General features: G+C 43.3%; 1 protein-coding gene across 3 annotated transcripts in view; it reads left to right on the top strand.

Moving 5' to 3' along the window:
• The window catches only part of Wwtr1 (WW domain containing transcription regulator 1), a 123,034-nt gene extending 96,910 nt beyond the window's left edge, over positions 1 to 26,124 (top strand). For 2 of the 3 annotated variants that reach the window (XM_027933901.3, XM_071615517.1), the window contains 4 exons: positions 1,648 to 1,859; positions 16,951 to 17,084; positions 18,443 to 18,555; positions 22,657 to 26,124. In XM_027933901.3, the coding sequence (XP_027789702.1) occupies positions 1,648 to 1,859; positions 16,951 to 17,084; positions 18,443 to 18,555; positions 22,657 to 22,841 (644 nt within the window). In that variant the 3' untranslated portion in view covers positions 22,842 to 26,124. The remainder of the gene's footprint in view (positions 1 to 1,647; positions 1,860 to 16,950; positions 17,085 to 18,442; positions 18,556 to 22,656) is intronic. The other variant, XM_071615518.1, reaches the window with a different exon arrangement.
• The last annotated feature ends 1,607 nt before the right edge of the window (positions 26,125 to 27,731 follow it).

Genomic DNA, 27,731 nt, shown 5'->3' with positions numbered 1-27,731 from the left:
AGAAGTTCAAAGGCAGCCTCAGCATCTTAGCAAGGCTCTGAGGAACCTAGTGAGACCCTGTCTCAAAATACAAAATGAATAACTTAAAGTTATTTTATTTTAAGGGCTGGCTCAGTGGTTAAGTGCCCCTGGGTTCAATCCCTGCTTAAAAAAAAAAAAAAAAAAATCAAATAATAAAAGGACAAGGCCCTGGGTTCAATCCCAGTACCAATAAATAAATAAGTAAATTGAAGTCTTAGAACTTAATTAAAATACATGCATTTAAAAAAAATCTTTTAAAATAGTGAGATCAAATATAGCAAAAATCCTAATTTTTTCTCAGAAATGAAATGAATATATAAAATTGTACCTTTCTGTCTTTGGTCCTGACCTAGAAACTAAAGCGTGGTTGTCTTTATTATATATTAGCCTGACAGAAGTGAAGCAAATTTGACTGGTGAACTGGAGGAAAAACTAGAACTATTTTTTGAGATAGGTCCTCATTGTATTGCCAGGCTGGCCTTGAACTTCCAGACTCAGGGATCCTCTTGCCTCAGCTTCCCAAGTGGCTGAGACTATAGGCATGCACCACACCCAGCTTAGCACTTTCTAAAATGTTTTTTTTTTTTGTGTGTGTGTGTGTGTGTGTGTGATGGCGAACAGCAATCATGGATATGTTAAAGGATTTAAAACTTTGATTTTTTTCTTTCTTTCTTATTAAAGTTGTTTGGGGAGTTACTGGAGAGTGACATTGGCCAGATCCATGTTTCATATAGTGTGCATGTACAGATACATGACCCCATAGTGTCATATGCAGTCTTAGGAAATAAGACACGAAGATCCTTGCACACACAGTTATCTCCATAGTAATAGAAAAAACTGCAGTGTCCTACCATAGCCCTAATAGAGACATTCCTACAGTTCACCAGTTTTATTCAGAATGCCCAGTGTGGTTGGGGGTGGAGCACTTGCTTAGTGTGTGCAAGGCCTGTGCCACTGTGCCCAGCTTGGGACTTCTTTCCCAGGGCAAAGTTCTCGATGCTAAAAATTGAATGTTGGTAAGTGTAAAATAGATACTGCCTGCCTTGGTACTGTACCAAGTAATCTGTCTCTCACTGATTTTCCCTTTGTAAGATCAGCTATTTGTTGTTCTCAGTCTGATACTTGCTCCCAAGTGGAGCTGAGATTTCTTGGGGTGTCCCTTTCCAAGAAAGCATTAACGGGCTCCTGCTTGCATTGAGTTCCCATATTGCCAAACATTCACCCAATCCTCGATGGTCTTGCGCAGCCACTGAGCACTGGCGAGCACATGCCCTTGTCAGCTCTTGGGAAAGTGCACACACAGCCTTAGAGGTCCTGGTGAACTCTCTCATGATCTGTGATGACCTTTGTGGAATCTGCTTGATTTGCCATTGTGTTCTATGTAAAGCTTAAGATGTTCTCTGCACATGGAGAAGATGTGAAGCAAGGTTCCCAACAGACAATAAAACCAAGACTGGGTGATCAGGAGTGAATTGAATTAGGTAATAGTTATTTAAATAGCAAGGCATAACCGGAAAGTGCTGTGGAAGGAGTCTCAGGAATCCATACTTAAAAAGCACGACGCATCTTCTTTTTGATAAGGTGTCCTAGGCCCTGTCACCTATCCTATGTGTGTTCTTCCTCTAGTGATGAGTCACCAACACCAGCAGCAGATGGCGCCCAGCACCCTGAGCCAGCAGAACCGCCCTTCTCAGAACCCGGCCGGGCTCATGAACTTGCCTACCGCCTTGCCCACCGCCCTGACCACGCAGCAGCAGCAGCAGCAGAAGCTGCGGCTGCAGAGGATCCAGATGGAGAGAGAGAGGATCCGCGTGCGCCAGGAGGAGCTCCTGCGGCAGGTAGGCCTGCGCGGTGCCCCTGGAGGTCCTGCGGCCTTGGTGGCAGGACTGATGGCAGCCAGGAGGAGCTCCTGCGGCAGGTAAGCTGCATGGTGCCACCGGAGGCCCTGTGGCCCTTGTGGCCTTCAGTATGAGCTTCCTTTGTCTGGAAGCCCTGGAGGCCCAGAGCCCAGCTCTAAGCCTTGTGGTAGAGTGGGTCTCTTCCCCTGCTTCTGCCTTCGCTGTGGTGGGAACCAGACTTGCGTACAGGAGGAGCTCTGGCTGTATTTGCACGGTGGCCTTTGGCTTCCACTGCTAGCGCTTAGTGCAGTTTGTGACGTGTGTGTCACAAACTGCTGTGTGGCTCTCTTCTCCACACCTCCTGGCCTGGAACAGCCATTTCACTGTGTCACTCAATTTTGTAGGTCAGGAATCTGGAAAGGGCCCAGCTGGGCTCATCTTCCTCTCTGTATGGCATTGATGGGGTCACTTGGTGGTAGTCACCTGTTAGGCGGGATGGTCCAGAGGGTTAGGTGTGTGGTGCTGTGTCAGGGATTCTGGAAGCCTGAACCTGACTGGACTGAGGTCTGGTCGTCAAGGAGGGGTGTCTATAGCCTCGCAGTGTGAGAGCAGCAGGGTTTACTCCATACTGCTAGGTCTCCAAGAGAGAATGTTGACAAATGGGCCAGTGCCGAGGGCTGGTTCTGGAAACTGCTGTGGGGCTTCTCTTGCTGTTCTTGGTCAGATCACTCACAGAGCAACCCTGGATGAACAGAGACAGCAGGGGAATGTTCCACGGAAGCAGTGACTCATGGTACATGTCCCTCTGGCCTACCACAGAGCATGAAAGAGAATTGAAGGGAGGGGGGAAACCGGCTTGTCTGTGGACCCTTCTGTTCTGCAAAACGGCCTGGGCATGTTGATGGGGCTCTTGTGTGCCTCGCTCCATGCACCCCACTTTCTGGTCAACAGAATGTTGCTTTGTGTCCTCTGAGGGTCAGGCTCTGCCCTGTCCTTCAAGCATGAACAAAAGAGAACCCATTGTCTCCCTGCTTTAGTGGCTTGGTCTGTGGTAGAACAGTATTCTTTTTTTCTTTTTAAAGAATTATTTCATTTTATTTATTTATAGGCAAGCACTCTGCCACTGAGCTGTAGCCCTAGCCCCAGAACAGTATTCTCTTTTTGGGGTGGGGATATGGTACTGGAGATTGAACTCAGGGGTGCTTGACCACTGAGCTGCATCCCCAGCCCTATTTTATATTTTATTTAGAGACAGGGTCTCTAAATAGGTCTTTAGAAAGTTGCTTAGCACCCCACCCACCTTTTGCTGAGGCTGGCTTTGAACTGGCCATCCTCCTGTCTCAGCCTCCTGAGTTGCTGAGATTATAGGTGTGCACCACCGAGCCTAGCCCCAGGAGAGTATTCTTTTTTCTGTGTTGCTGAACTAAATGTCATCCACCTCTGCAGGTATCATACATTTTTCTGGCTTTATCTTAAGGAAAAAAGCTTCAGTTTATTGTTCTAACTCTTTATAATGACTCAAGGGAAATGAGATACATGGCTAGAGTCTTTTTGCTGCTTTAAGGAAATAAGTAGATCTGGCTGTTCCAGAGAGCTTTCTAATGGGGAGTCCTTGGGGTGATAGGGTAAACACTTGGAAAAATACCCAATAACTTCCATTAATGACCATTAATGTATTTCCTATCAGATCAATGCTAGGATATAAGGCATCTCTTAGTACATGAGGTTTAATGGGCATGGTGAATGAAAATCACTTCTTAGACGTGGCTTTTGAAACAAGGGGAGTGAAGTACAGTGTGCCCTGCTGCTGGCTCAGCCCCCAAGCAGAGTAGAAAGGCAGCTCCAGGGTTTCTCCCTGACTCTCGTGGCTATTTCAGGGTAACAGTTGTTGATACCGTTTTTAGATATACAGGATCATGTTTCTTGGCAGGAAATCATTGTATTATTGTTTTCTGTCTTGGGTGATGATTCTACTTTATACGGCATTATGGTAGCTTTTGTAGGTTCTCTGTTAGTTTCATATTTCAATGAGCTTGCTGTGTTAGTGTGTGAGGAGACCTCTTTGCAAAGAATGACTTGCTTTTGGTTTTGCCTCCTTGCTGTTTCTCTTTCTCTTGTCCCGCCTTCTTCTTTCCCACAGAAAGTATTTCTGGGAAGGGGTGGGAAAAAATGCCCCAGAGTGTTGCCTGATTCCAGCTGTAGGTGCTTTTGAACCGCAGGATAATATTGATGGTTCATCTTACATGCCAACCACATTCCTTAAATGCTGGTCCCTAGAGGCTGTGGCACTTGGGTCATTTTGCTGCATCATGGTGTGCAATACCCCATGGAGCCCAGTGAGGAAGAAAGGCTGTCCAGTGTCACTGGAGGCCCCCACTGCCCAGCCCTGACTGTGTGTGCATGTGTTAAATGTTGTTTGGAGGAGATGGAATGGATAGTTCTGATGTCTTTTTGTTTTTGTTATTGGACAGGAAAAAAAGGTCTAAATAGACTTTTTAATCCTGGAAGGTTTTTTCCCCTATCCTAAAGCAACATGCCCCACCATGTCTCAAAATTGTTTTTGAAGGCTGTCTAATAAATGGTGGGGAGGAGTGTCCTATTGCAGTTTTCTGAGCATCTGTCAGGAGCTCTGATAACACAGGTGTGGATTATTCATATCATTTTGATGGCTGTTTGACTACTTTCGTTTGGTGACTTTCCTGCTTCTCTAATTGTACCAGAGCCAGGGCAAGGGCAGAAAATGGGCTGGATGGAAAAGTGGTCTTTGGCTTCTCTGCTGAACTGCCTCCCCCATGAGGTAGGAATTTGCAGGGATGGAGCAGTGGTGATCCCACAAGATTGAAAAGTCATCTATAGACTTGCATTTGTTCCTTCTATCCCACCCATGGCCTTGGTCATCAACAGCTGCCTGATGATCCCTTGCTTGGCGGGCAGTTTGTAAAGACCTGGCTCTCCTTGCTTGTAGGAGATCCCTAATTGTGTAGCCTGTCTTCTTAGGCCCTGGTCCTGCAGGCAGGCCCAACCCTCCTGCAATTCTACCAAGGGAGAATCTCCAGGGGAGGCCCGAGCTATGCTCTGACTCTATAGGAAGTAGAGAGGTTGATGAAACTTAATAAGTCGAAGAATTTATTTCCTAATTCCTGCGACATTGTCACTTTTGCATATTTTTATCATTCTTAAATGACATGATGAATGTGAAAGATCCTGAAGTGATCTACTGTGTGGGTCCTCAGCTGTGCTCCTCCTCCTACCCCTACTCCTCCTGCTCCTCCTCTGCCTCCTGCTCCTCCTCCTCCTGCTCCTCCTCCTACCCCCTCCCGTCCTCCTGCTCTTCCTCCTACCCCCGTCCTCCTCCTCCTGCTCTTCCTGCTCCTCCTCTTCTTCCTCCTCCTCCTCCTATTGCTGCTCCTCCTGCTCTTTCTCCTCCTCCTCCTCCTCCTCTTCCTGCTCCTCCTCCTCCTCCTCCGTCTCTGTTCCGCAGCATGTGGCGTTAGATGATGCTCCACTAGGGAAAACATCTCCTTGGTGCTGTGCACCATCTGACTCATACTTCACGATACCAAGGAGTCATGTGTGAGTTTGCTCGCACTAGATTCTTAGTGCCAGGATTTTAACAAAATGGGTTAGCACAGGATTAACAAAATGGGTTCAGGGACCAGTTGATAACAAATTTAAGTGAAGCACCATTATTTAAGGGTGGAAGCTCATTTTTTTTTTTTTTCGTTTGTTCCTTCGTCTCCTCATTCATCTATTCACTTATCCAATTTTATATTGTAGAAAGTAATAGAAAGATAGCGGGACATGGGATGCAAACTAATTAGACCGAATTTAAGTTGTGGCCAGAAAAGTAAATTAACACCATTTCTTCCGTCATGAGGGCCCAGTGGTTGCCATATTTACTTTCAAATTATTGGGGATGAGACCACACACACCAGACTTCTGTGAAAGTGACAAAAGTTGTTTCTTCATCTCTTTCCAGTGACCCTCAGACTAACAGGCAGTTAAACAACTACAGAATAAATGGATCAAAGTGCCAGTGAGGTTTGGTATTTCTACTGATTAGCAAACTTAACTAGGAGAAATCCTTCACTATGATTGCAGTCACTATGATTCAGCAATGGCTGCTATATCACCAGAATTGAACTGCTTATATCTGATAATTGATGAATTATCTCAGGATGTGACAGGAACTTCAGATGGAGAGCACCATGGAGCTCTGGGAGGTCCTGTCAGGTGTTCTGCTCAGAGGCTTTATTACAAAACTGGATCTCTCCCTACTTTCACCAGGAATCTATCACAGGCATTATAGAGAATGAATTTTCATGAAAGCCATTCTCCATGTCTGTGATAGAGTTCTATCTATTTATCTATCTACTTATCCTTCCAAACTGTCTATCTGGGGAGATTTGATCCAGGACCTCACACATGCTAGGCAAGTGTTCTACCACTGAGCTGCATCACCAGCCCTTTTAATTTTATTCCAGGACAGGGTCTCACTAAGTTGCTGAGGCTGACTTTCTAGAACTTGCCATCCTCCTGCCTCAGCCTTCTGAGCAGCCAGGATTATAGGCATTTACCATCACGCCTAGCAAAAGAAAGCAATTTTTAATACAAGGTTTACTTTTCTTTTATCTTCATTCCTGGCATAGTTTTATTTTGACCATATTTTCCAAAGGCTACAAGGTAGCTTCAGAATCATCCCCAAAATGACAACCTGAGAAAAGAAAGCAATTTTTTTTTTTTGGGGGGGGGGTGGGCTACTAGAGATTGAATCCAGGGGAGTTCTACCACTGAGCTACATCTCTAGCCTTTTTATTTTTTAATTTTAAGAATGTGTCTTATTGAATTGCTCAGGCTGACCTCTAACTTGTAATCCTCCTACCTTGGCCTCCCAAATTGCTGGGATTACATTACTATTGTGCCCACTAAAAGAAAACAATTCTTAGTTGAAGGTTTTATTTTATCTTCTTCTTCTTTTTTTTTTTTTAAGAAAGAAATTGGAATTTTGTTTTTAGAGGATTTTGAACTAGAATTTTTTTTAATTTTTAAAATTATAATTTACAATGCCGTGTGTTGTGGCACACCTGTAATCCCAGCAGCTCAGGAGGCTGAGGAAGGGAGATCATTAGTTCAAAGCCAGCCTCAGCAAAAGAGAGGAGCTAAGCAACTCAGTGAGATTTTGTCTCTAAATGAAATAGGGCTGGAGATGTGGCTCAGTGGTCGAGTGTCCCTGAGTTCAATCCCTGGTACCAAATATATATATATATATATACATACATACATACACACACACACATATACACATATAATTTACAGAATTATTCTTTTGATTAAGATAAAACACAGAATTTTTGCAAAGTTAAAGAAAACAGATCCCCAAAAAACAAAACAAAACAAAACTCCTTGTATGATTCTGTTTATGTTCATGTGACATTCTGGAAAAGACAAAATTGTAGGGACACAGAATAGATGAACGGGTCCAGGGCTGGGTGTGGAGGAGGGGCTGACCACACAGGGGCAGCTCCAGGGACTTGACTGGTGCTGACATAGTTCTGTACCTTGGTTTTAGTAGCTATTTCATAACTCTGTGCTTGCTCTTAATTCAGAATGGAACAGAACAAAGAGTGAATTTCACTGTATATAAATAATAAGAAGAAATAAAATTATCATACAAAAAGACCAAACACATATATTGTGCAAAAGGTACAAAATACTTAAAACCAAAAGTATTATAATCACCCATACTCTAGAGAATGGCCGTAAAGATGTTGGTGGTTTCTTTCTAGTTCTTTTGTACATTTCCTTGGGTCCTTTGTGTCTTAAAAGAAAATTGGTAGCTTACTTTGATACTGTTTTGTTGCCTCTTGTTTCTTAATCTTTAGGAAAGTCAGCTGTTCTGTGTTTGCTGAGTGAGTTGTGCCATCACTGTCTCCCCATCCTTCGTGTCTGGAATCCTTTCTGCAGCAGGATGCACCCAAGTTTTTCAACCCCATGAGCCACATATGCCCCAGTGACTAGAATGTTCTATTGTTGCAACTTAAAGTTCTGCACAGTATTTTTTCAGTATCCTAAAAGCAACTTTATCAGATGAAATGGAAAATTTTAGCCAGAAAATTGAGAAACAGACTTCTCAGGTTTTATTTAAAAGAAGTTTCTTCACATGAAAACACATGCATGGCTTTATTTGAGAAGAATGTTTCTTCTTGTGTGTTTTATTCACTTAAATATAAACTGTAGGGGCAGAGCTGGAGCGTCTAACCTTGTGGACTTCCTGTTGGCTCTCAGGGCCTGGACTTCCTCAGGCTGGCCTCCCCCTACCCCTGTTCATGGGCCGCACTGTTGAGAAACAATTTTTATTCTCAAGTAAATTCTGCACCATTTTACTCCTTTCTTTCCTAAATTGGGACTTGGGGGACAAGAGAATGCAGCTTGTCAAACAGAAATGCTGACTAAGACTGGCCTCTGGTGGTTAGGGCAACAGGGACGAGGAAGGAGGGAGGCCCAGGAATCTCTTGGCAGACTCCTGTTGGACCTGACAACCACTAGCAGCTGGCCAGCTGTCACACCCGGCTGGGAGCAGCCCTGGTCAGGGGAAGGATCTGTTTTCCATCTTGAGGAGAGAAGCCATTAGAGAGGTTGAGAAGTGTCACGGCCTAGCAGATCGGGTAGTGTGAATGCAGCTATTTCATTGTCTCGCCTTTTGGAACTTGGGACCCAACTTTGAGGAAACCTTGTAACAGAGTTAGGTTTTAGAGTTGCCTGGGATGTCCAGGGTCACATGGTCACCATCTAGGAAACCCCTCGGTCCCTCTGTAGTGGCTTGGCTGTTTAAATTCCCTGGTCCATTTTTGTGTTCAGCAGATGTCCTGGGCACTGGGTGTGTGGCAGTGAGCAGGCCTGCCCCATCTTCTTGGAGCTGCTCTTCAACCCCATGTCAATTGTCACATTAACTTACAAGTCCCAGAAGTGACCATTTTCTAAAATGGACTCCCGCTCCCCTCTCGGGGAATAATACCAGTTCAAGTCTTGTTTTAAACAACTCCTTTTATTCACACCAGCATGTTGTATATGATAAATAGATACATTTTTAGCAGTTAAAATAAAAAAAAAAATAAAAGAAAAGGACCCTCTTGGAAAAATGTTTTAAATTGAACATCATTTTAAAGTAGAGGCTCATTTTGTGTGAAGAAAAAGCAGCTTATTACTTCTGATATTAATCAGATCACTGGAGTCTGATGAAATATCAAAGTCCATTCAGCTTCTTATGTATTTTAATGGATGAAAGAAGAGTATCTAGATTATAATGTTTTCCTTAGTGCGAGTCCAAGGGACAACAGAAACAGAGAGTGGGATAATATGAGATTGTCACACACACTGTGAGGCAAAAGAGCCACTAGCAGGCCATGGAGGATGATCACGGACTGCCCCAGCATCTGTGCCCCAGCCCTGTCCTTGTGCAGCACCAGCCTGGCAGCTGAGGCTCCAGGAAGTGTGACCGTGAGTTTCTAGAACCACTTGGCACAGTGAAGGAGAGATTTACAGCAGGAATTTCTTTCTTTTTCCTAAAGAAGGTAAGTGATTCAGCATTCTGCCTCTGAAGTCCCCAGGATTTTGGCTGAGAGAGCCATGTCTCTGCACCAAAATAACTATTTTAACGTTAGGATTTAAAAATATTGTCTTAAAAAAAAACAAACAAACAAACAAAAAAATATTGTCTTTATTTATTTATTTTTCTTTTCATTTGTTCCTACTCCCCACACCCTCTATAATTAAAACAATCCAGTCTTCCATTCTTGGGGAAAAGCTAGCCACACTTAACTCAAGCAGAGCACCCTTAGCAGAGGCAGCTGCCCTTTCCTTTGAAGCTGTTCCAGGGAGGGCAGAGCTGGCTGGTGGGAGCTGCCCCCAGCCAGACCAGCCGGCTGACGCCCCCCACCGTTCTCTGCCCTCTCACCACCTCTGTGATTGATCCCACTGGCGAGCTGCAGGCCAGTGGGGAGCTGAAGGAGCTTGGGGTTTGCTTCCAGAGACACCTTGCTCCACCCCTGCAGCTGCTTTGCACACCACAACGCCCTCCAGCCACTAGGACAGGGTGTTTCTTTAACCCACATGTGACTTTTTTTGTTTCAGGGAGCTGAATGGATGATGCAGACTCACAGATTCTCAGGCCCTTATTTTGCAACAGTCTTTTCAATCCTGACTTTGACATAAGTAAAAATATAAAGTTGTTGGGGGAAGGAAAGATCTGGGATGGGACTACCGAGGGCAACTTCCCAGATCTTTCGGAAACTGGCCTTTTAAATTTGAACTTGCAACTTTTTTCTTGATGTGTTGTGAATTCCCAGGACACTAGCACTACTCACATACGTTGAAAAGAACGGTAGAATACATCCAGTTCAATCTGTTTCCCAATTCAGGGAGGAGGACTGTGAAACAGACAATTCATTAACTTCTACTCTAAGCTGTCTGAGGTAGAGAGGTTGGTATTTCCACTTTGTAGCAGGGAAAACAGGCTCAGAAAAATGAAGTAACTTGCCCAAGTCTCACAGCCAGTAGGTGAAAGGGCCCAAAATTTGAGGTCTGCCACCCCAGTCCTCAGCTTTCTCTTCTCTGCCATGCTGTCTGTGGAGGTCATCAGAATAGCTGCACAGCCTGCACTCAGATCCTGGTGCCTCCAGTTATCAGCCGTGCTATACGGGGAGAATGGCTTCATCTCTGTGCCTTGGCTTCCTCAGCTGTAAAGTGAAAACAAGGGACAGCGTTCCCCGCACAGTAGGCCGCTAGTCTGCTAGTCGGAGCTGACATCTCTCCTCCCTGACCACCCAATACCTTCAGGAGCTCATTCTGTCGAAGAGAACCTGGGGCCAGGTTCTTTATAAATATGCTTTCTGATCTTTATAACAGCCCAACAAGATTGCTCTTACGAACTAACTTATCCTTTGTCTGATGAGTGACCTGTCAAGAGAGGTTAAGATTTAGTGCATTTGTCACAGCCAAAGCACAGCTGCAGTGGGGTTTGAACGCCAATCTTTCTGATTCCAAAGACAGTTTTCCCTCCGGGCTGTGCTTCTGTGCCTCGCCTAAGACATGCTCGATAGCACTGAACCCTTAACTGCTGCTGAGAATCCCAGTGGCTGATATCCCAGAGAAGTGAGAATCAGCCACCTCCTCACTGAGCTACTACCTGGGAAGCTCTCATCCGGTCCTCCTCAGATCTGGGACAGAACATGTGTCTTCCTTCTTTCATGTCTCGGTGCTTTAATAGTTTGAGAGCCATGGCTGTGTCCCTTGAGTCTTCTCCTATTATGGAATTATGGTTTGCATATGAAGTGTCCCCCAAAAGCTCATGTGTTAATGCAGGAGATCGGAGGATGAGATCAGGAATGAGAGCTCTAACCTAATTGGTGGATTAATCCATCTGATGAACTAGTAATTTGGATTACTGGGTTGCAACTGCAGGCAGATGGAGTATGGCTGGAGGAAGTAGGTCTCTGTTGATGTGTTCTTGGGGGTTGTCTTTGTGCCTTGTTCCTTGCTCTCTCTCTCTCTGCCTCCTGGCTGCCATGAGTTGAGTAGCTTTTGTCCACCATGCCTGTCCACCATGATGTTCTGCCTCGTTTTGGGCCCAGAGCAATAGCATTGGTCATTCATTGACTGAGACCTCTGAAACTGTGAGCCCCCAAATAAACTTTTCCTCCTTTAAGTATTTTTATCACATATTTTGTGAGGAAACACTGATGGACAGATCTCTTTTGGTTAAATAATTCCCATGATACCCTGACTCCTAGTTATCCTTGTTACTCTTTCTGGTCCTCCTTTGTGAGGACTTTGGTGAGTGTTGAACAGACACCTACATGCAGCTTTGTGCATGGAAATTGACTGGCGGAAGGGAGGCCGGTGGGATACACAAAAAAGCAGTGATGAGCTGCTGCTGGAGAAGGCAAGGGTGTGGAGCCTGGTGATTCTAGGAGCTGGGATGCAGGAGGCTTGACCCTTAGCCTTCATCTTCCTGATGGTCTGCCTCCCACTCTGGAATGTTCACGAGGAGAAGGCCCTTCCTTGTCAGTTGCTGCTGTGAGACACGGTTCCCGGCACCTGATAGTCTCAGGAGTATGTTTTAAAGACCAAATACAGGTGTAAACAAAAGAATTGCTAAGGGGCTGGGGCTGGGGCTCAGTGGTGGAGCATGTGCCTCCCACATGTGAGGCCCTGGGTTTGATCCTGAGTACCACATAAAAATAAATAAAGGTATCGTGTCCATCTAAAAATTAAAAAGAAAAAAAAAAAACTTCTGTGGGGTCTAAGGAAGAAATTGTTGACTTGGATCTTGAACTTGGATGGGTAGTGATGACATTAAGAAAAGGTTCTACATTAATAGGAAGAGCTGCCTTGAGCCATATGCGGAGTCTGCCTGAGGCATGTAGAAGCTTAGAGGCCAGTGGACACCTTTGTATAAGAGTTCAGAGCTGGGAGGGAGTGGTTACTTGCTGGGTTGTGGTGGCACGCAAGCCCTTGTGGACGTGGATTGGACTTCTGAGGCTCTAGGGGGAGGGACCCAAGGCACTGGTGAGCCTGGAAATGGACGGCTTCTTGGGGATGGCAGTGGGGAGGGTGGTGGACATGGAGGGGACACTGGAGGGACATGTGGGTAGGCCACCGTCAGAGGTGGGTATGAGAGACGGCGCTGGGGTGCAGTGGTGCCTGGAGCTCGGCTTTCCTCATCTCTGCTGGACCAGTGGATCTAAGGGCCACATACTGGACCAGCCTCGGCCACCGTCCCCTCCCTTCCCAGCACACGGCTTGTTTTAGCTCCATCAGTTTGGACTGTCATTTCCTGGTCTAGGTAAAACCTGATGCTTGCCTTTCATTGCTGCCCATGCCAGGGCAGTGGGTGTCTCGTGATGGCCAGTCATGCTGGGCCTGGACCTTAACCTCATATCTAAGTTTAGTTTAAAAGTTAACAAAGAAAACCCCAGGCTCGCCCCTGTTTGGCTGGGGTCATGTTCATGAGGTCTGTCCTTTTATTTTTATCCTTGGATTTTTTTTTTTTTTTTGTTACTGATTGTGTGTGTGTGTGTTGTGTGTGTGTGTGTGAGAGAGAGAAAGAGAGACACACACACACACACACACACACACTAGGTGTTATTAGAGACTGAACCCATGGTGTTCTACCTAGCACCACCCCCCCAACCTTTTAATTTTGAGACAGGGTCTCACTAAGTTGCCCAAGATGACCTTCAACTTGTAGTCCTCCTGCTTCAGCTTCCCAAGTCACTGGGATCATAGGCATGCACCACCATGTCCAGCTCATACTTAGATTTTATACTGTACTTTTTCTTTTAATTCATGAGCAGAAATCAGGAAATATTTTCATTCAAAAAGGCTAGAATTTTAAAAATTTTAAATATAGAAGTATTATAAAATATAATTTTCACCACTTTATATTCAAAACTGATTTTTTTTTAAGAGAGAGAGAGAGAGACAGAGAGAGAATTTTTTTCAAATATTTATTTTTTAGTTATTGGCGGACACAACATCTTTGTTTGTATGTGGTGCTGAGGATCGAACCTGGGCCGCACGCATGCCAGGCGAGCGTGCTACCGTTTGAGCCACATCCCCAGCCCTACTGATTTTTATGTTATATAAAAGGTTATAAACTTCTCCTTGTTGAACAAAAGTGTTTTCTTAGCCTTTCGATGAATTTCACACTTTGGTTTAATCCTGGTGAAGTGAAAGCTGACCCAGAAGAAATATCCTACCTCTCAAAGTGGGTCTGTGACACACAGAAAGTGTCCCTTTTACATGGTTTGTTTTTGTTTTTGCTTTTGTCTTTTGAGGTTGGAATTCAGAGATGAGGCAGGACTGATGCTGGAGCCTCCTCTTGGTGAGGCCCGGGGTCGGCTGCTCACCTGTACTGCACACACAGCAGCCCCCACCGGCTGCAGCTCTCATGCTCCCACTGTGAAGCACAGAGGGTGAGAGGCTTGCTGGGAGGTGGCTTGGCAGGCGGAACCCAGGCATTGGCTGCCCACTTCCTGCCGGGGACTGCTCTGGCCACATAGCCCCGTGTCAGGAGCTGGGGAGGGAGCAGCAGGAGAGAGTTAGGGTGGACGGTGTGGCGCCCGCCTGGCTATGATGAACGCAGAGGCTGTTGTGTCACTCATCTGTGTGGTGGAAGGTTGAGCAAATGCTCTCAGTTTATTTTTCCTTTTATTACTAATCGCGACTTTAGATCTTTCCACTTGGATCTAGTGAAACTGTCCATTTATTCATCGAGTGGGTGTTTCCTTAGTACACACTATGTTCCCAGCATGGCCATGTTGCAGCAGCACAGACGTGGACAAGACAGACGAGGCCTTGCTGGCATGAGCTCACATTCCAGCATGAAAGAGAGCCAATGCCTAAGTGGAGAGAAGAGAATAAATACAGGGGAAGAGACAAATTAACAGAGGCAGGCTGTGTTGGACAGGGTTAGGGAGGAGCATCTCTGAAGGGGTGACGTTTGTAGATGAGCAGCGAGTGAGATAATGAGCCTTGGGGAAATCTGAGGAGTGGGCTCCAAGCAGAGGGACAGATGGTGTGGAGTGAAGGAACAGCAGAGACCAGGAGACTGTTCAGAGCCAGGGGGAGCTGTGAGGGACTAGGAGGGGTGCGGGCAGGGCTGGGGGCTACGGTCCACATCCAGGTAGGATCTGAAGCAGGGGTGGGGGTGGGGGGGTATGACCTTCACTTTGGTTGCTGTGCATAGTGCCTTGTGACCTGAAGATGATCTTGGAAGAGTCTCAGAGAAGGTGCTGCGTTGTGAGCAATGGCCTTGTAGCTTAGACTGGCCTGTTTCTCAAAGTCACTTTTTTTAGTTCCATGCAACATCCTTTTGTATTCTCCCGTGTGTCAGTCATCTGTATGGAGGGTGAGACTGTGAACCCCTGTGGTCAGCAGGTAGCATTTCCTCTTAGGGTGACTTGTCAAGTCTCTGCAGCAGACAGCAGCACCGTCAATGCTGGGGAGCAGAACTTCAGCTCTTCTGAACTCAAAACAGCGGCTGACATGAACTGGCGCAGTGAGACGTCTTCCTCGCAGCTTTGGCTGTGACATAGTCCCTTTGAATTTTATTTATATGTTTAGCAACAATATATCGTTATTTTACATTCTCTGTATTTGAATGTTCCAGGAATAATCTAAGTGAAAGTGAAGTTCAGAACTACATGTTTTATATCTTGTTTCTGAGATTTGTTCTTATAATTTGAATTTTATTTCTATATTATATGTCATTACAGATGACCATTCATATACAGTCTTCTCTTTTTTATCTAAAGTAGCTGAGGTTTCAGAAATGATTCTTCTTATTTGAATTCAGATCCTTCTGGATTTTACAAATTGAACCTGGATTTTTTATGAATTTTTCAGACATGGTGATAAAATTCTGTGAAATATAAGGAAATACTGTCACCCCATCAACTTTTATGTTTAAAACGGTATTTGTTTGGAGGTAAACTCCCACATTTATTCATTTATGGTTGAAGAATAGAAGCTTCTAGTTAAAGTCTTTTTTAATATATATAATGAAGGTTATCAGCCACAAGATTCTCGCATTTGTAGTTTATAAGGAACTAGAAATTGTGTCAGTGGCCAGATGTTTTTGCACTAGGGCCAGGGCATGCAAGCTGCAGGAGTGGGCTGGTGGCACGGGCTCTTGGCACCTGGTGCAGCCCCGCCACCGTCCTACACAAGACTTTGGGGAAAACTTTGTTGGGGGAACATTTCTAAGGCATGCTGCCCACTGTGTAAAAGCAACCATCAGAAAATAGTTTGGCTTTTCTAGATTTATTCAAAACTTTCTTCCAAGATTTAGATGATGGATTAAAAATCATCTTTTTAAAATACCTTTATTTCTTATGTGCTTGCTATGGATCACTGAATGAGGTATGGGAGTGAAGCATTCTGACGAATTGCCATCCAGGCCAACAGCAGTGACCCGGGGGCCCTTTCTGGTCAGGGTGTTGATGTCAGGCTAAGTTACCCAGCAGGCGTCACAGTTTGCAGCCGTCACGCTACCAGGACTCCCACGAACAACAGAATGAACTCTAGTAACCGAAAGTTTTTATATTCGATGACTTCACTGGGACTTGTCTAGACGGCAGTTCCTCTCTGAAGTCATGGCATGTTAGGTCTGGGGAGGGCTAATGAGATGTGCAACTCAAGACGGCCTGAGTCTGCTTACCACTGCAGCCATGGCTTGGGGTCTGGGAGGTTCAGTGACCTCAGCCTGGAGTGGGAGATGGTGGTCTGGGGAGGAGCCTCTCCTTGGTTTCCAAGCAGCACACTGTACAGAATCCTTCTTCTCCAGAAGTAGCAGTGCATTGGAAAGCAATTTAATTCCTGCTCATGTTTGTCAGAGCAGACAAACTCCAGGAGGTACTACCTAGAGAAAGTGATTGTAGTCAATAAATTCGTAGTTGTTTGTATTGACTCTACTTGGCAAAGCAGTGCTGGATTAAAAAAATAATTCTAGCAGCATGATCTTGCTGGTAAAACCCATGTGCCCCCAGATACCTAATTGTTGATGGGGTTCTGTTTGGCTCTGTGTGGTCTCCAACCTCAGCCATGTTAGTCACATCAACAATACAATGCAGTAGAAAAATGTTTTTATTTTTAAGCTGTTTTCTTGATTATTGACATAAACTGTCAGATGTAATTTAATGTAAATCCTGAATTCTGTAATACAGGTTCGCTGGCCTGTAAGTAATAGGGACTAGAATGTACCTACTCGTCCCTAGTCATCCGATTGCATTGATTGGCTTAGATTTGTTCTGAGATCGGGACTGCAATAGCCTTGTCTCTGAGAAAGTGCCTGAGAAGCCTGGATGTGATTTGGTGTTTAAACAGTCCTGTGGGTGGTACATGGAGAAGTCAGTGTCCAGAGGCCAATGTTAGCCGAACTTCTCCTTAACTTTGTGAATGTAGGAAGGTGATTTATGTCACTCATGACTTCCTGATGATTTAGACTCACTGGGAATTAATATAAGTGCATTGTATTTAGTGAGTGCTTCTCCCACAAGTACACTCTGCTCTAATCCTTGTACCTCTGCAGGAAGCTGCCCTCTGCAGACAGCTCCCCATGGAAGCCGAGACAATGGCCGCTGTCCAGGCTGCTGCAAACCCTCCTGCCATGACCCCAGACATGAGATCCATCACTAATAACAGCTCAGATCCTTTTCTCAATGGGTAAGTTAACATTTGGGGGACATTTAATTTTGCTCTATTTATTATGAAGTCTAGACTAAAAGGGGGTTTGGTTTACACTGGGAAAAGATAAGGAGCTTAAGGTTTGGGGTGAGAGCAGGAAGTGGGAGGAACTGGTAGAAAACAGAAAAGCCAAGGAAGTCATCTGCCTTTTAAAAATTATATAGTCAGCCCCTAGTGCACAGTTAGAATTGGGAATGCATTTGTCATTTAAATAGGATGGTGTTGTCTAGTGTTTATAGTGGGAAGAATCTTATGGCTTTCGGTGGCCATGTGGGGGATAAAAGCATATTATGTGGCAAGTTGAGAACAAAATAATTAAAGATGATATTTTGATGGTGACGTGTAAATAAGGCTATAGTTTAGTTAGTAGGATTCCACAACATCTGTTCCCAGGCTTCTATACTGCACTGTGGCTGTGTGGGATGCTGTCATAGAAGAAGTTGGGTGGGGGGTGCACGGACACTCTAATCGTTTTGCATCTTCTGTGTGTGTTTAAAATTATTTTATAATTAAAAACTTAATTAAGTAGATGATGTTTCTTTAAAAAACAAACGAAACAAAGGAGCAGAATGAAAAGATGCTTTAGGCAGTGGTGTCTGCATGTGCAGATGTCGCCATCACCTGTGGCCTTTTAAGCACATGGGGGCCACTCTCTGTTCCCCATGTCCTAGTGCCCTTGCTTCTGGCAAAAGAATACAAGTAAAGACAGGTAAGAAAACAAACATGAACTGAAATAATGAAGGTATGAGTGTTTTAAGTTGTTGATTTTAAAGTACAGAAAAGTGTAAAGAATAACAAGGAAGTTACTAATTTACCCACTACCCAGATTTGCCATATTTCCATCCAGTCTTATATTTTTATAAATAAAGTATTACACTTACCATGTGAAGCCATCCCTCCAATACTGAACTCTCGTTTCTTTCTCTCTTCTCTTCCTCATGTAGCCACTATGCAGGAACTGGCGTATGCCCATCATGTATATATCTTTTGTTAGTGTGTATATCCATAGCAGTGTTGAATTTTGTTTTCTGTTTGTTTTTTTTTTTTTTAAATTCCACATAAATGGTATCATACTCTGTAGAACAGTATCCAAATGGTTATTTGAAGATGGAAAGAAAATCAAGGGCCATTCATTGTGAATGGCCAGTTTTGCTTGCTTACAATTTGATTACATTAACATCAGAATGTATATTTCAGAGTGAAGGGAGGTGCTGTCTTCTCCCTTCACTACCTGGAAAGTTGAGCCAATGACAGAGCCACACGGTTTCTGGGGCTGTGATGCGACTGTGCAGTGCATTGAGTGGGTTAGTGATGTCTCTCCCTGATTTGCTCTGCAGGGGGCCCTACCACTCAAGGGAGCAGAGCACCGACAGCGGCCTGGGGTTAGGGTGCTACAGTGTCCCCACCACCCCTGAGGACTTTCTCAGCAACGTGGACGAGATGGACACAGGTGGGGCACAGCCTGTCAGTGCTTACAATGTGTTTTCACTTTCAATTTGTCCCTTTGTCACCTTAACTCTAAAATCCAACAAGAAACACAAAATCTCAATGACAACATAAAATGACTCCTGAAAAGCTGCGTAACCCACAGGCACTATTAATTAATCAATTCACTATTAATGAATTCCAGCCTCTTTCCCAGAACTTCCCAAACAGTTTCATACATGGGCACAGGATTTTAATTACTGTTTTGTAAAAGCTCATCTCTGCTCCTCATAGTCCCTTGTTCACAGTTGTACTAAGAGACCTGTCTGCTTTGCCACTCTTCTGCCGTTGCTCCTACTGTCCGTAGTTTTAAAGTATAATGGACAGGCCACTTTTTGTCCTGGAAAATGTTGCTAGTTACAGTTCCGCCAGTCACAGATGTTTCCATGTTATTTGCTGCATTTGGGGAGCAACTGGAAGTAGGCATGTAGAGAGGTAAGTCACTCAGAGCATGTTACACTGTCGACTCGGAGTTCCACGATGGTGATGATTCCCTCTCTTGCAATTAAAAAGAAGAACTCCAGAATGACTTCTCCCTGGTCCTCAGCCTGTGCATCCTCAGGCCAGGGCTCGGCAGGCTTTGAGAATGCCTCCTACCCCATTTCACTACATAATCGTTGCAGAATTTATGCTTCTTGTATGTATGTTTTGCAAAAAAGCGGGGTGCAACCTTTATATGAAGCTTTTTTTATTGTGCCGGTGTTACTTAAAATTAATTTATTACTAAACTATTTTTTATGCAAGATTAGGGTGCACAGAATACTGGAGAATATATGTCAATGCTGTGAAATACAGTACTTCTCCCATTCTCTAGGAGGGAGCCCTCCAATTGCAAAATCTGAATTTAGTCTTATTTGCTTAATCTAGACTTAATTATGAAACTCATAACTCCCAGAAAATATTCTAGAACCAGAACCAAATGACAGCTGAAGTGTCTACTCTTTGGAGTTACCCAGGCAAGTTTCTCCTCCATTGTCATGGATGATAGAAAATTAATCGTTGTGTGACAAAAATTGAAAATTGCTTCCCCAAGCATTTGTCTGGAGTGCCTGCTCCTAGGTGACTCCTTTGTGCCGTGGTCCCTGTTGTCGGGGGGCCTGAGAGTCAGACCAGCCAGGTCCTGGGGTGTGGCAGGGAGCAACTCCTGGGCTGGGTGGTCCTGCGGCCTTGCTGTCCGACGGCCGCACAGTGGTCTCCTGAGGAGCTGAACAGAATAGTTTGAACTATCATTTTACTGTTCTTCAATTCATTGCTGCTGTTTTCTCTCTCCCTGTCCCCTTTCATCCTTCTTTCCTTTTTGGTGCTAGGTTTATTTTGCTTCCTTGGATCGGCCTGATTAAGGGGCTCCTTCTTATATAATAGCTGTTTACTTTCATCTTTTAAACACAAGGAAGCCAGTAAGGGCAAAAATCAAAAGTTAGATAAGGAAAAAGCCTCTGGAGATCTAAAAAAATAAAAGAAAGAAAGGATTCTTTTCCATGTTTTAAAAATTGTGACCTCAAGTCAGAAGATGGGGAGTGTTATGAACCATAAGGTGGAATTAAATGGTGTCTTGAAAAGAAAATGGTCTTTGCAGACAGGCAACCTGGGTTGAAGCCTTGCTTCTCTACTTTCTGGTAGCTACTGTGGGCACCTAACCTCCGTGGGCCTCAGATTCTCACCCATGAAGTGGGAGCAATGTGCTCACTTTATATCACGGGTCGAATCCTAGCACAAAAATCTGCCCCTCTATATAAGAAGCTGTGAAAGGGACTTAAGTTTAGGGCCACCTCTGTGAAGTCTTAAAGGAAATGGGCATTAACCCTCTCAAGGGGAGACATGCTGCCACATAGCAAGCAGCTGAGGAGAACCAGGGAAGGCAGACCTCAAGTGTGGCTAAAAGACATCCGTTAATCCTGCTGAGCACACGTTGGCCACAGGCCAGATGGAAATGGGCCAGCTGAGCATTCCCTCCTCACCATGCACACCAAACAACAGCTGGGCTTGGTGTGAGGACAGAGCACAGGGACCAGCATGAGCAAAAGCTGGGCTTGCATCCATCCTTCTAGAACTTTCTACAATAATCACACCCTTGCAAGAATTGTCTGGTTTTTATCTCATCTACTTTTTAAAAAACTTATATATATAAAAGTTATACATGGACACAATGTCTTTATTTTGTTTATTTATTTTTATGTGGTGCTGAGGATGGAACCCAGTGCCTCACATGTGCGAGGTAAGCGCTCTGTCACTGAGCACAACCCCAGCCCCTGTCATCCACCTTTTAAGTGGACAAAACTACAAAGACCCTAGTATTACTAGGAGATTTCCAAGTTGATCCAGGCAGACAGTTGAAGATGGTCAACCCTGAGGAGAAGCTCGACCTGACTCCCTGTGCTTCCCATCAATCCTGGGAAGTAAGGATCGGAGTGAGTCCTTAAATCAGGGATTTCATTTGACTAAAATATATGTTTTAAGTATTAGAAAGTTGGAACAATGATTCTCACTGGAAATGAAGATAAAAAAGATATCTAGCCCTTAAGATTGAATAGCTTTTTGGGATAGATCAATTTTAAAACCTCCTTTTCATCTGTTATGCTGTAATGGTAGAAGAAAGTTATTTTGGACTTTCTTTTCTATTTTTAATGTTGTTTTTCAGTATCTGAAGCACTCTATTGAGGTCATGTTGTTGCATATAATTTAATTTTTCAAATTACTGCTCTTCAAAAAATACTATAAAATATCAGCCAAGAGTCATGGATATTTTGTGACTTCTAGAAAAGCCATGTGCTTTACTGTCACCAAAAGTTTTCTTCCTTCACCACTCAGTAAGTCTTCCTTGGGAAACACATATGGATAAAATAAAATTTCTGTACTTTTATCAATATGATGCAACCTGTATGTATACTTTTTAGGAAGGCCATTGCATGTATAAACCAAAAACTAACATAGCGAGTTTCTTCCCTTCCAATGTTGTTCTGGTGGAAGCTGGCCTCAGTTATCAGTGCCTCTCAAGTCAGTTGTTTTTTTTTTTTTTTGGTAGTTACAAATTGATATCATGCCTTTATTTTATTTACTTATTTTTATATGATGCTAAGGATCGAACTCAGTGCCTCACACATGCTGGCCAAGTGCTCTGCTGCTGAGCTGCAGCCGCAGCCCTTCTCAATCTTTGAGGTAGTTTATCCCTTCAGAAAATGTGGGGCTGTTTGAATCAACTAGTTGTTCAATAGTTGAATGCCTAGATTTTTCTTTCTCCTAGCACGATCCACAAACATTTTCTGTTTTTTATGTGGACAGCCTTGGTGTGTGCCAGACACTATTTTGCATTTTATTCATTTCATATTTTATTTAGACAAGCAAATATGTCTAAGGTCACACAGCTAAAAGTCTGGTGACAGGTCTCTGAAGACTTCCTCCAGTGGTCTTACAGGTGAAGGACAGATTCTTCCTGTCCTGTTCCAGCTACTCAATGTTCTGGCGTTTTCTCAATGGTGCTCTGAAGTATTCTGGTTTTATTCAGAGATACATTCTGCCAAAATAGGATTAGATAATTTATTGGGTTTAGGAAATCGTGGTTTAAGCAAAATAAAAATCGTGGTTTAAGCAAAATAAAAGGAGGTGGCTTGTCGTGGGGTGTGTGGGGTGGAGGACCTGCAGATCCCCTGTGTACATGGTGCCCAACACCCTCATGAAGACAGTCTTCTAACATGGCACGAGTAAAAGAAACCTCACACCACTGTCCCCAAACATCAGCAAGGATGGCGAGAGTAGAAAGCAGCTCACAGTCAGACCATGGAGTGCAGCTGTGTGATAAGATATTCATCCCAGGCAGGGCCTCTGTTTCTTGAAACAACCCTTCATGTCTCTGTCACAGGAAGGCATAGATCCCAGGCTCTTACATTTCCATTCTGGGTCACGGCTACCCATTTCAGATGACCCCAGCACCTCTGTACCTCTTACAAGTGAAATTCATTAATGTACTGTCTGAAAGTATGAAGGTAACAGTTGTGTTAACATTTAAACTGTCCCTCTCGCAAGACCTTGCAAGAAGAACTTACCATGGCTTCCTTTCATTCTGTTACAGGAGAAACCACAGGTCAGACACCTATGAACATCAACCCGCAACAGACCCGCTTCCCTGATTTCCTTGACTGTCTTCCGGGAACCAACGTTGACCTAGGAACGCTGGAGTCTGAAGATCTGATCCCCCTCTTCAATGACGTAGAGTCGGCTCTGAACAAAAGTGAGCCCTTTCTAACCTGGCTGTAATGGCTACCATTTTGTCACTGGGGTGCAGCGCAACCTGACATTTCCTAGGCCTCTTGGAGAAAGCGACAGTGCACGGCTTTCTGCCTCTGTGACTCCTTTTCCTTCCTGTCCATGTGGCCAGTTTCATCAATGCCTGGTTTTGATTGACAGTGACTTAAGTTAAACATGAATAAATGTTCTATCTTTATTTTCTGCAAGCCTGCATTTCTGAGACAGATGATGCAGAATTGTGCCTATAGAATTGGTTATGCAGAATTACTTCTCTTCATTCTCTGCTGCCCCATGGCTAAGCTTTATGTGTATTAGTTGAAATTTATACATAAATTGATTATAAACCATAGAAAGCTGATCACAGCCAGTGAATTCAGATGGGCAGCTTGGTCCAGGAAATGTGCACAAAATTTGACCTGATTTACGTCTCTAAAGCTGAGTGTATTACAGTAGTACCAAGTGCTTTAAACCTACTCAATGAGTTTTACAACATTGTTGTATTGGGTAGCAAAATCCTGCTCTATGGAATGCAGCCTAGTTTTGAATCCATGCTGGCTCTGACAGCCTCTGAAAGAGGGACACACAGTTCTATTGGAGTGTCTCCTTGGTCCTCTGCTGCATAGTATCTGTACAACCTGGCCTTCCCAGCAGGAGGGTAACAGCAGAATCAGCCACAGGCTTATACTAGAGACCTGTGAAAGAGATCAATTTCAGACTAAAATGAGCATTTATTAAATAAAACTTTTTTTATATTGCAACTTAGATTTCTAAAAAAAAAAATGCAGCTCAGAATTCAATGTTTATTTTATAAAACACTGTAATTTTGTAGCTGACAACAAAGACCAACTAGATGTTTTTGATAAATCAGTGGCAACTGTATTTTTGTCTTTTGAAACTATTCTGAAACATCAGGACAACATAGATTCAACCTAATAGTACACGCAATGAGCTGTTGCTTTTTAAATTGCGAAGCTTTGTCAGTTTTGTTTTAAAAATTTCTAATGTTTTAAATAATCACATCTATGAAACTGAAGGATGAAGCAGATCTCTGACTGACGTTTAAAAAGTCACCCTCCAAGGGTGTAGTGGAGACATGTTTCTGAATGCAGGAAAATTGGTTCCTACGTATATTATCCTAACTCTGTTGCTACAGTTGATCTAAAAAGGCATGAGCTATATACTCAATACCTCTTATAGAAACAAGAATCTCTCCTCATTAGCCTTCAAGGACTGAGAGTGGCATGTTCACCTGGCACGAAGCCCCCTGCCTCGCCAATGAAGTCCTCGACTGTTAATGTTTTGAACTGACATTATTTATACTCTATGAATTTAATCTCTTTTTTCAAAGACATTAATAATTCAGGTCTCTAAAAGGAAACATTCAGTTCCCATGGGGGCTTATTTGTTGGGGATCTTAAATGAGATCCTTTTTGATCTACCAGAATAGAGATGCACAGAATATACTTGATCTAGTTGGAAAGAAGGCAAGTGAAAAGGTCAGAGATGAAGTGGTAAATTGAATGGCACGTAGTGGAAAGGACACTAGTGTGACATAGAGACAGACAAGGCATAGTCCCTGAAGGTAGGACAGGCAAGTGTGAGAGGTGCCCCCACGGAGCAGAGCAGCAGCCTTCTGCCACAGACTTTGTGCCAGGAGACTGTGGTAGAAGAAAAGAGGGCTTTGGTGCACTTTATGGGAGTTGGGGGCCAGCCCTGTGGCACTGTCCCCAGGGCACTAAGCAGTGGGCAGACATACGCAGGGACGGCTGTTGCCTGCGGCACTGACTGCCTGAGGTCAGGGGCTTTTGTTCCACTGATTCCTTTTGCTCTCTCTAAGCAGAGAGAGGTGAGGAAGGTGTTTGTGTTGCTACTAAATTGAAAGGGAACACTCTTTATTTTCCTCTTTTGTTAGCAAAAATTGCAAAAAGAGTTGTACATTCTTTCTAAGAAAAAACAAATAGAAGGGACCTAACAGAACTCAGCAGTGTTACTGTACTTTTAAAAAATATTTTTATAGACTCATTTTCAGGTTATTAAATGTAAAAGATACAGATACCCTTTTTTTTTTTAAAAAAAAAAAAAGCAGTTAATCATTGATGATTTACATTACCACCTTTTAGGAGTAATTTTCTAGTAAGCTTGTGCCATTAGAAAATTCTAGGATCATTTTTTTAGTGAAATTAGTTGGAACATTTATCAATGAATATAATAAATATTTTTCAGAGTAAACTAGGGACCTTATTTGTTTACTAATAGATAAAGCCAGGTATAATTTTTTGTTGTTTTTAAGGCCATTAAATATGGTCTCATTAAAGAACATTAAGGCTAAAAATCTAAAGTAAGAGCTTTTTTTTTTTTTGGCGGGGGGGAGGTGCTGGGATTCAAACCAGTGTGCCAGGCCGGGCTCCACGGAGCTGCACCCACAGCCTGTCAGAGCAACTTTCTGATGGCTGTTTCTCTTATTTTAAGTGTTAAAACCCCTCAGAAGTCATGATAAGGTGCTATTTATATTTCTTTTTATTAAGACAGCTGCCAGGATATCTAGTATTTTTCATTCAAAACCAGTCAATAAATTTCACCATCTCATCCCAAAATCTTGTTAGAGAAAAGCCATATTTCAAAATCGAAATTGAAAAGTAATTTCAGAGATTTTTTTATTCAAGATTTTTTTTCTGATAAAATACATTTTCTTTTGAAGCAAATAAATTGTCAAAATTTATTTGTCATTTTTTAAAATCTAAGTAATTGGTAGACAGTGTTTCACATTAGTACTTAGGATATAAACTGCCATTTCTTTCACTGAGCACACAATACACAGGAAGGTGTGAAACAGAGTGGAGTATTCTGTGTGCTGGTAGCTGTGGCCCCCACCTGGTAGAAAAGCTCTCTGCAGAAGAAGGTGGAGCGACAGACTTGCTGAGTACAAGTCACATTCTCACCCTGTAATGAGAAAGGAACTTCTGGAAGTACAGCCAACTTCTGTGAAAAAAATAAGCTGTTAAAAAAAAAAAAAAAGAAAGAAAGAAATTGTGGACTAATTTAATTGGAAAAATGGGTGATTTGACAGAGACTGTTTCCCCAACACTACATCATTTGTGCTAGTACTTTAAATTTTTTAAAATTTTACTTCTACATTTTGTAATATGACGTGTGTTTATTTTTAATTTAGAATGTTATGCATAAAAAAAGTATGCAGCCAAATCAATCAGATCAAACCCTTTTACCTGGAGTTTGGTACTGATTTTTACTTCTTTGATTCTGTATAAGAAAAATAAATACAATTGAGTTTCCACTTGGAGTCTTTGTCTTGTTATTCATGTATGTTCTTCATACCGAGCGTTTTGGGTGGAACAGAATGGAGAGACTTATGTAACCTCTTGGCAGACAACAAAGGAAGGAAAATTCTGTAGGAAGATGCTTTTTTTGGCTCCCATGCCTGAACTTCAATACTCTTCAATACTCTAGATGTCGACAGAATTCTAATTTCCACTTTATTTGAAGTAGCCCCCTGAGATTAAAAAAAAAAAAAAAAAAAAATTGGTACTAGTGATTGAACCCAGGGGCATTTAACCACTGAGCCACATCCCCAGCCCTTAAAAAAACCCTTAAAAAAAAAAAAAAAAAAAAATATATATATATATATATATATATATATATATATGGTAAATAAATATATATTATTTAGAGACAGGTCCCACTAAGTTGTTGGGGCTGGCATTGAACTTAGAATCCTGCCTTAGCCTCCCCAGCCATTGGGATTACAGGCATGTGCCACCACTCTGTGCCCCTCCATCCCCGCCCCCCGAGGTTTTTTAAAAGTATGTATTTCTTTAAAAAGCCATGCTGTCCTGCCAACAACTTCACAGAGGTAACAAGACATCAGAATTACAGGATTCTTATTCTTGCCTATTATTGACCGTATGATTTAGCTTTTTGTTGTTGCTCTCAAAACTAAAACCAGAGACTCAGTAATCTGAGGCAGGAGGACTGCAGGTTTGAGGCCAGACTCAGCAATGTAGTGAGACCCTAAGCAACCTAGTGAGACCCTGTCTCAAAACAAAAAATAAAAAAGCCCTGGGGACGTGGCTCAGTGGTAAAGTGCCCTGGATTAGATCCCTAGTACTAAAACAAACAAAAAGCCTAAAATCAGAATAGCTGCTCATCATTCATGCTTGGGACAGTGCTCTCTGTCCTTAAAGTTTCTTTGGATCCCATTGTCCCATACTTGTGTCCACTGGGTGGATGGGTCACGTGAGAGCACTGTTTGGCAGGAGCCTCAGAGGAACCTGGAAGGAGGTGCCAGGGGAAGTGGCTTCTCAACCTCCCAGGATCTGTGTCATCATTTGTAGGTGTTAAGTGTTCAGGGTTGAAAATGTTAAGCATCAACATGTCAAATAAAAAAACTTCTATATCCTCTCAAATCTCAGATTTACAAAATATATATTTATTTTCCCCTATAAGTTGGATATTTTAAATCATAAAAGCAGTACCTGCTATTTTGACACTTTCACTTTTTTCTCTTAACAATAACTGATATCACTAATACTTGTTGAACATTATGTCCTAGATGTTGTGCAAAACACCTGAGAAGCATCATCTAATCCGTACAGCAATATCATTTCAAATACTGGCCTCAATTCCCAGATAGGGACATTGAGGTGTAGAGAAGTCAAATAATTTACACAGGGTTGCCCAATAAGCAACAGATACGTCAATGGACATCTCTCTGAAGCCAGATCCTTGTCCCAGTGCTGTGGAGGGAAGGGCTGGTGGTGAGCACAGCGTCCACCTAGCACTGCAGCCCAGAACCCGCACTCCCTGCCCGAGCCTCCTGGCCTCAACCTCCCCTTCCAGACCAATAGGGGAAGGTTGAAGTGGGGCAGACCTGAATAGGCTTGC

The sequence above is a fragment of the Marmota flaviventris genome, chromosome 8 (genome assembly GCF_047511675.1).
Source record: "Marmota flaviventris isolate mMarFla1 chromosome 8, mMarFla1.hap1, whole genome shotgun sequence".
NCBI lineage: Eukaryota > Metazoa > Chordata > Mammalia > Rodentia > Sciuridae > Marmota > Marmota flaviventris.
The sequence above is the reverse complement of the archived record's forward strand: the minus strand, read 5'-3'. Positions and strand labels throughout refer to the sequence as shown.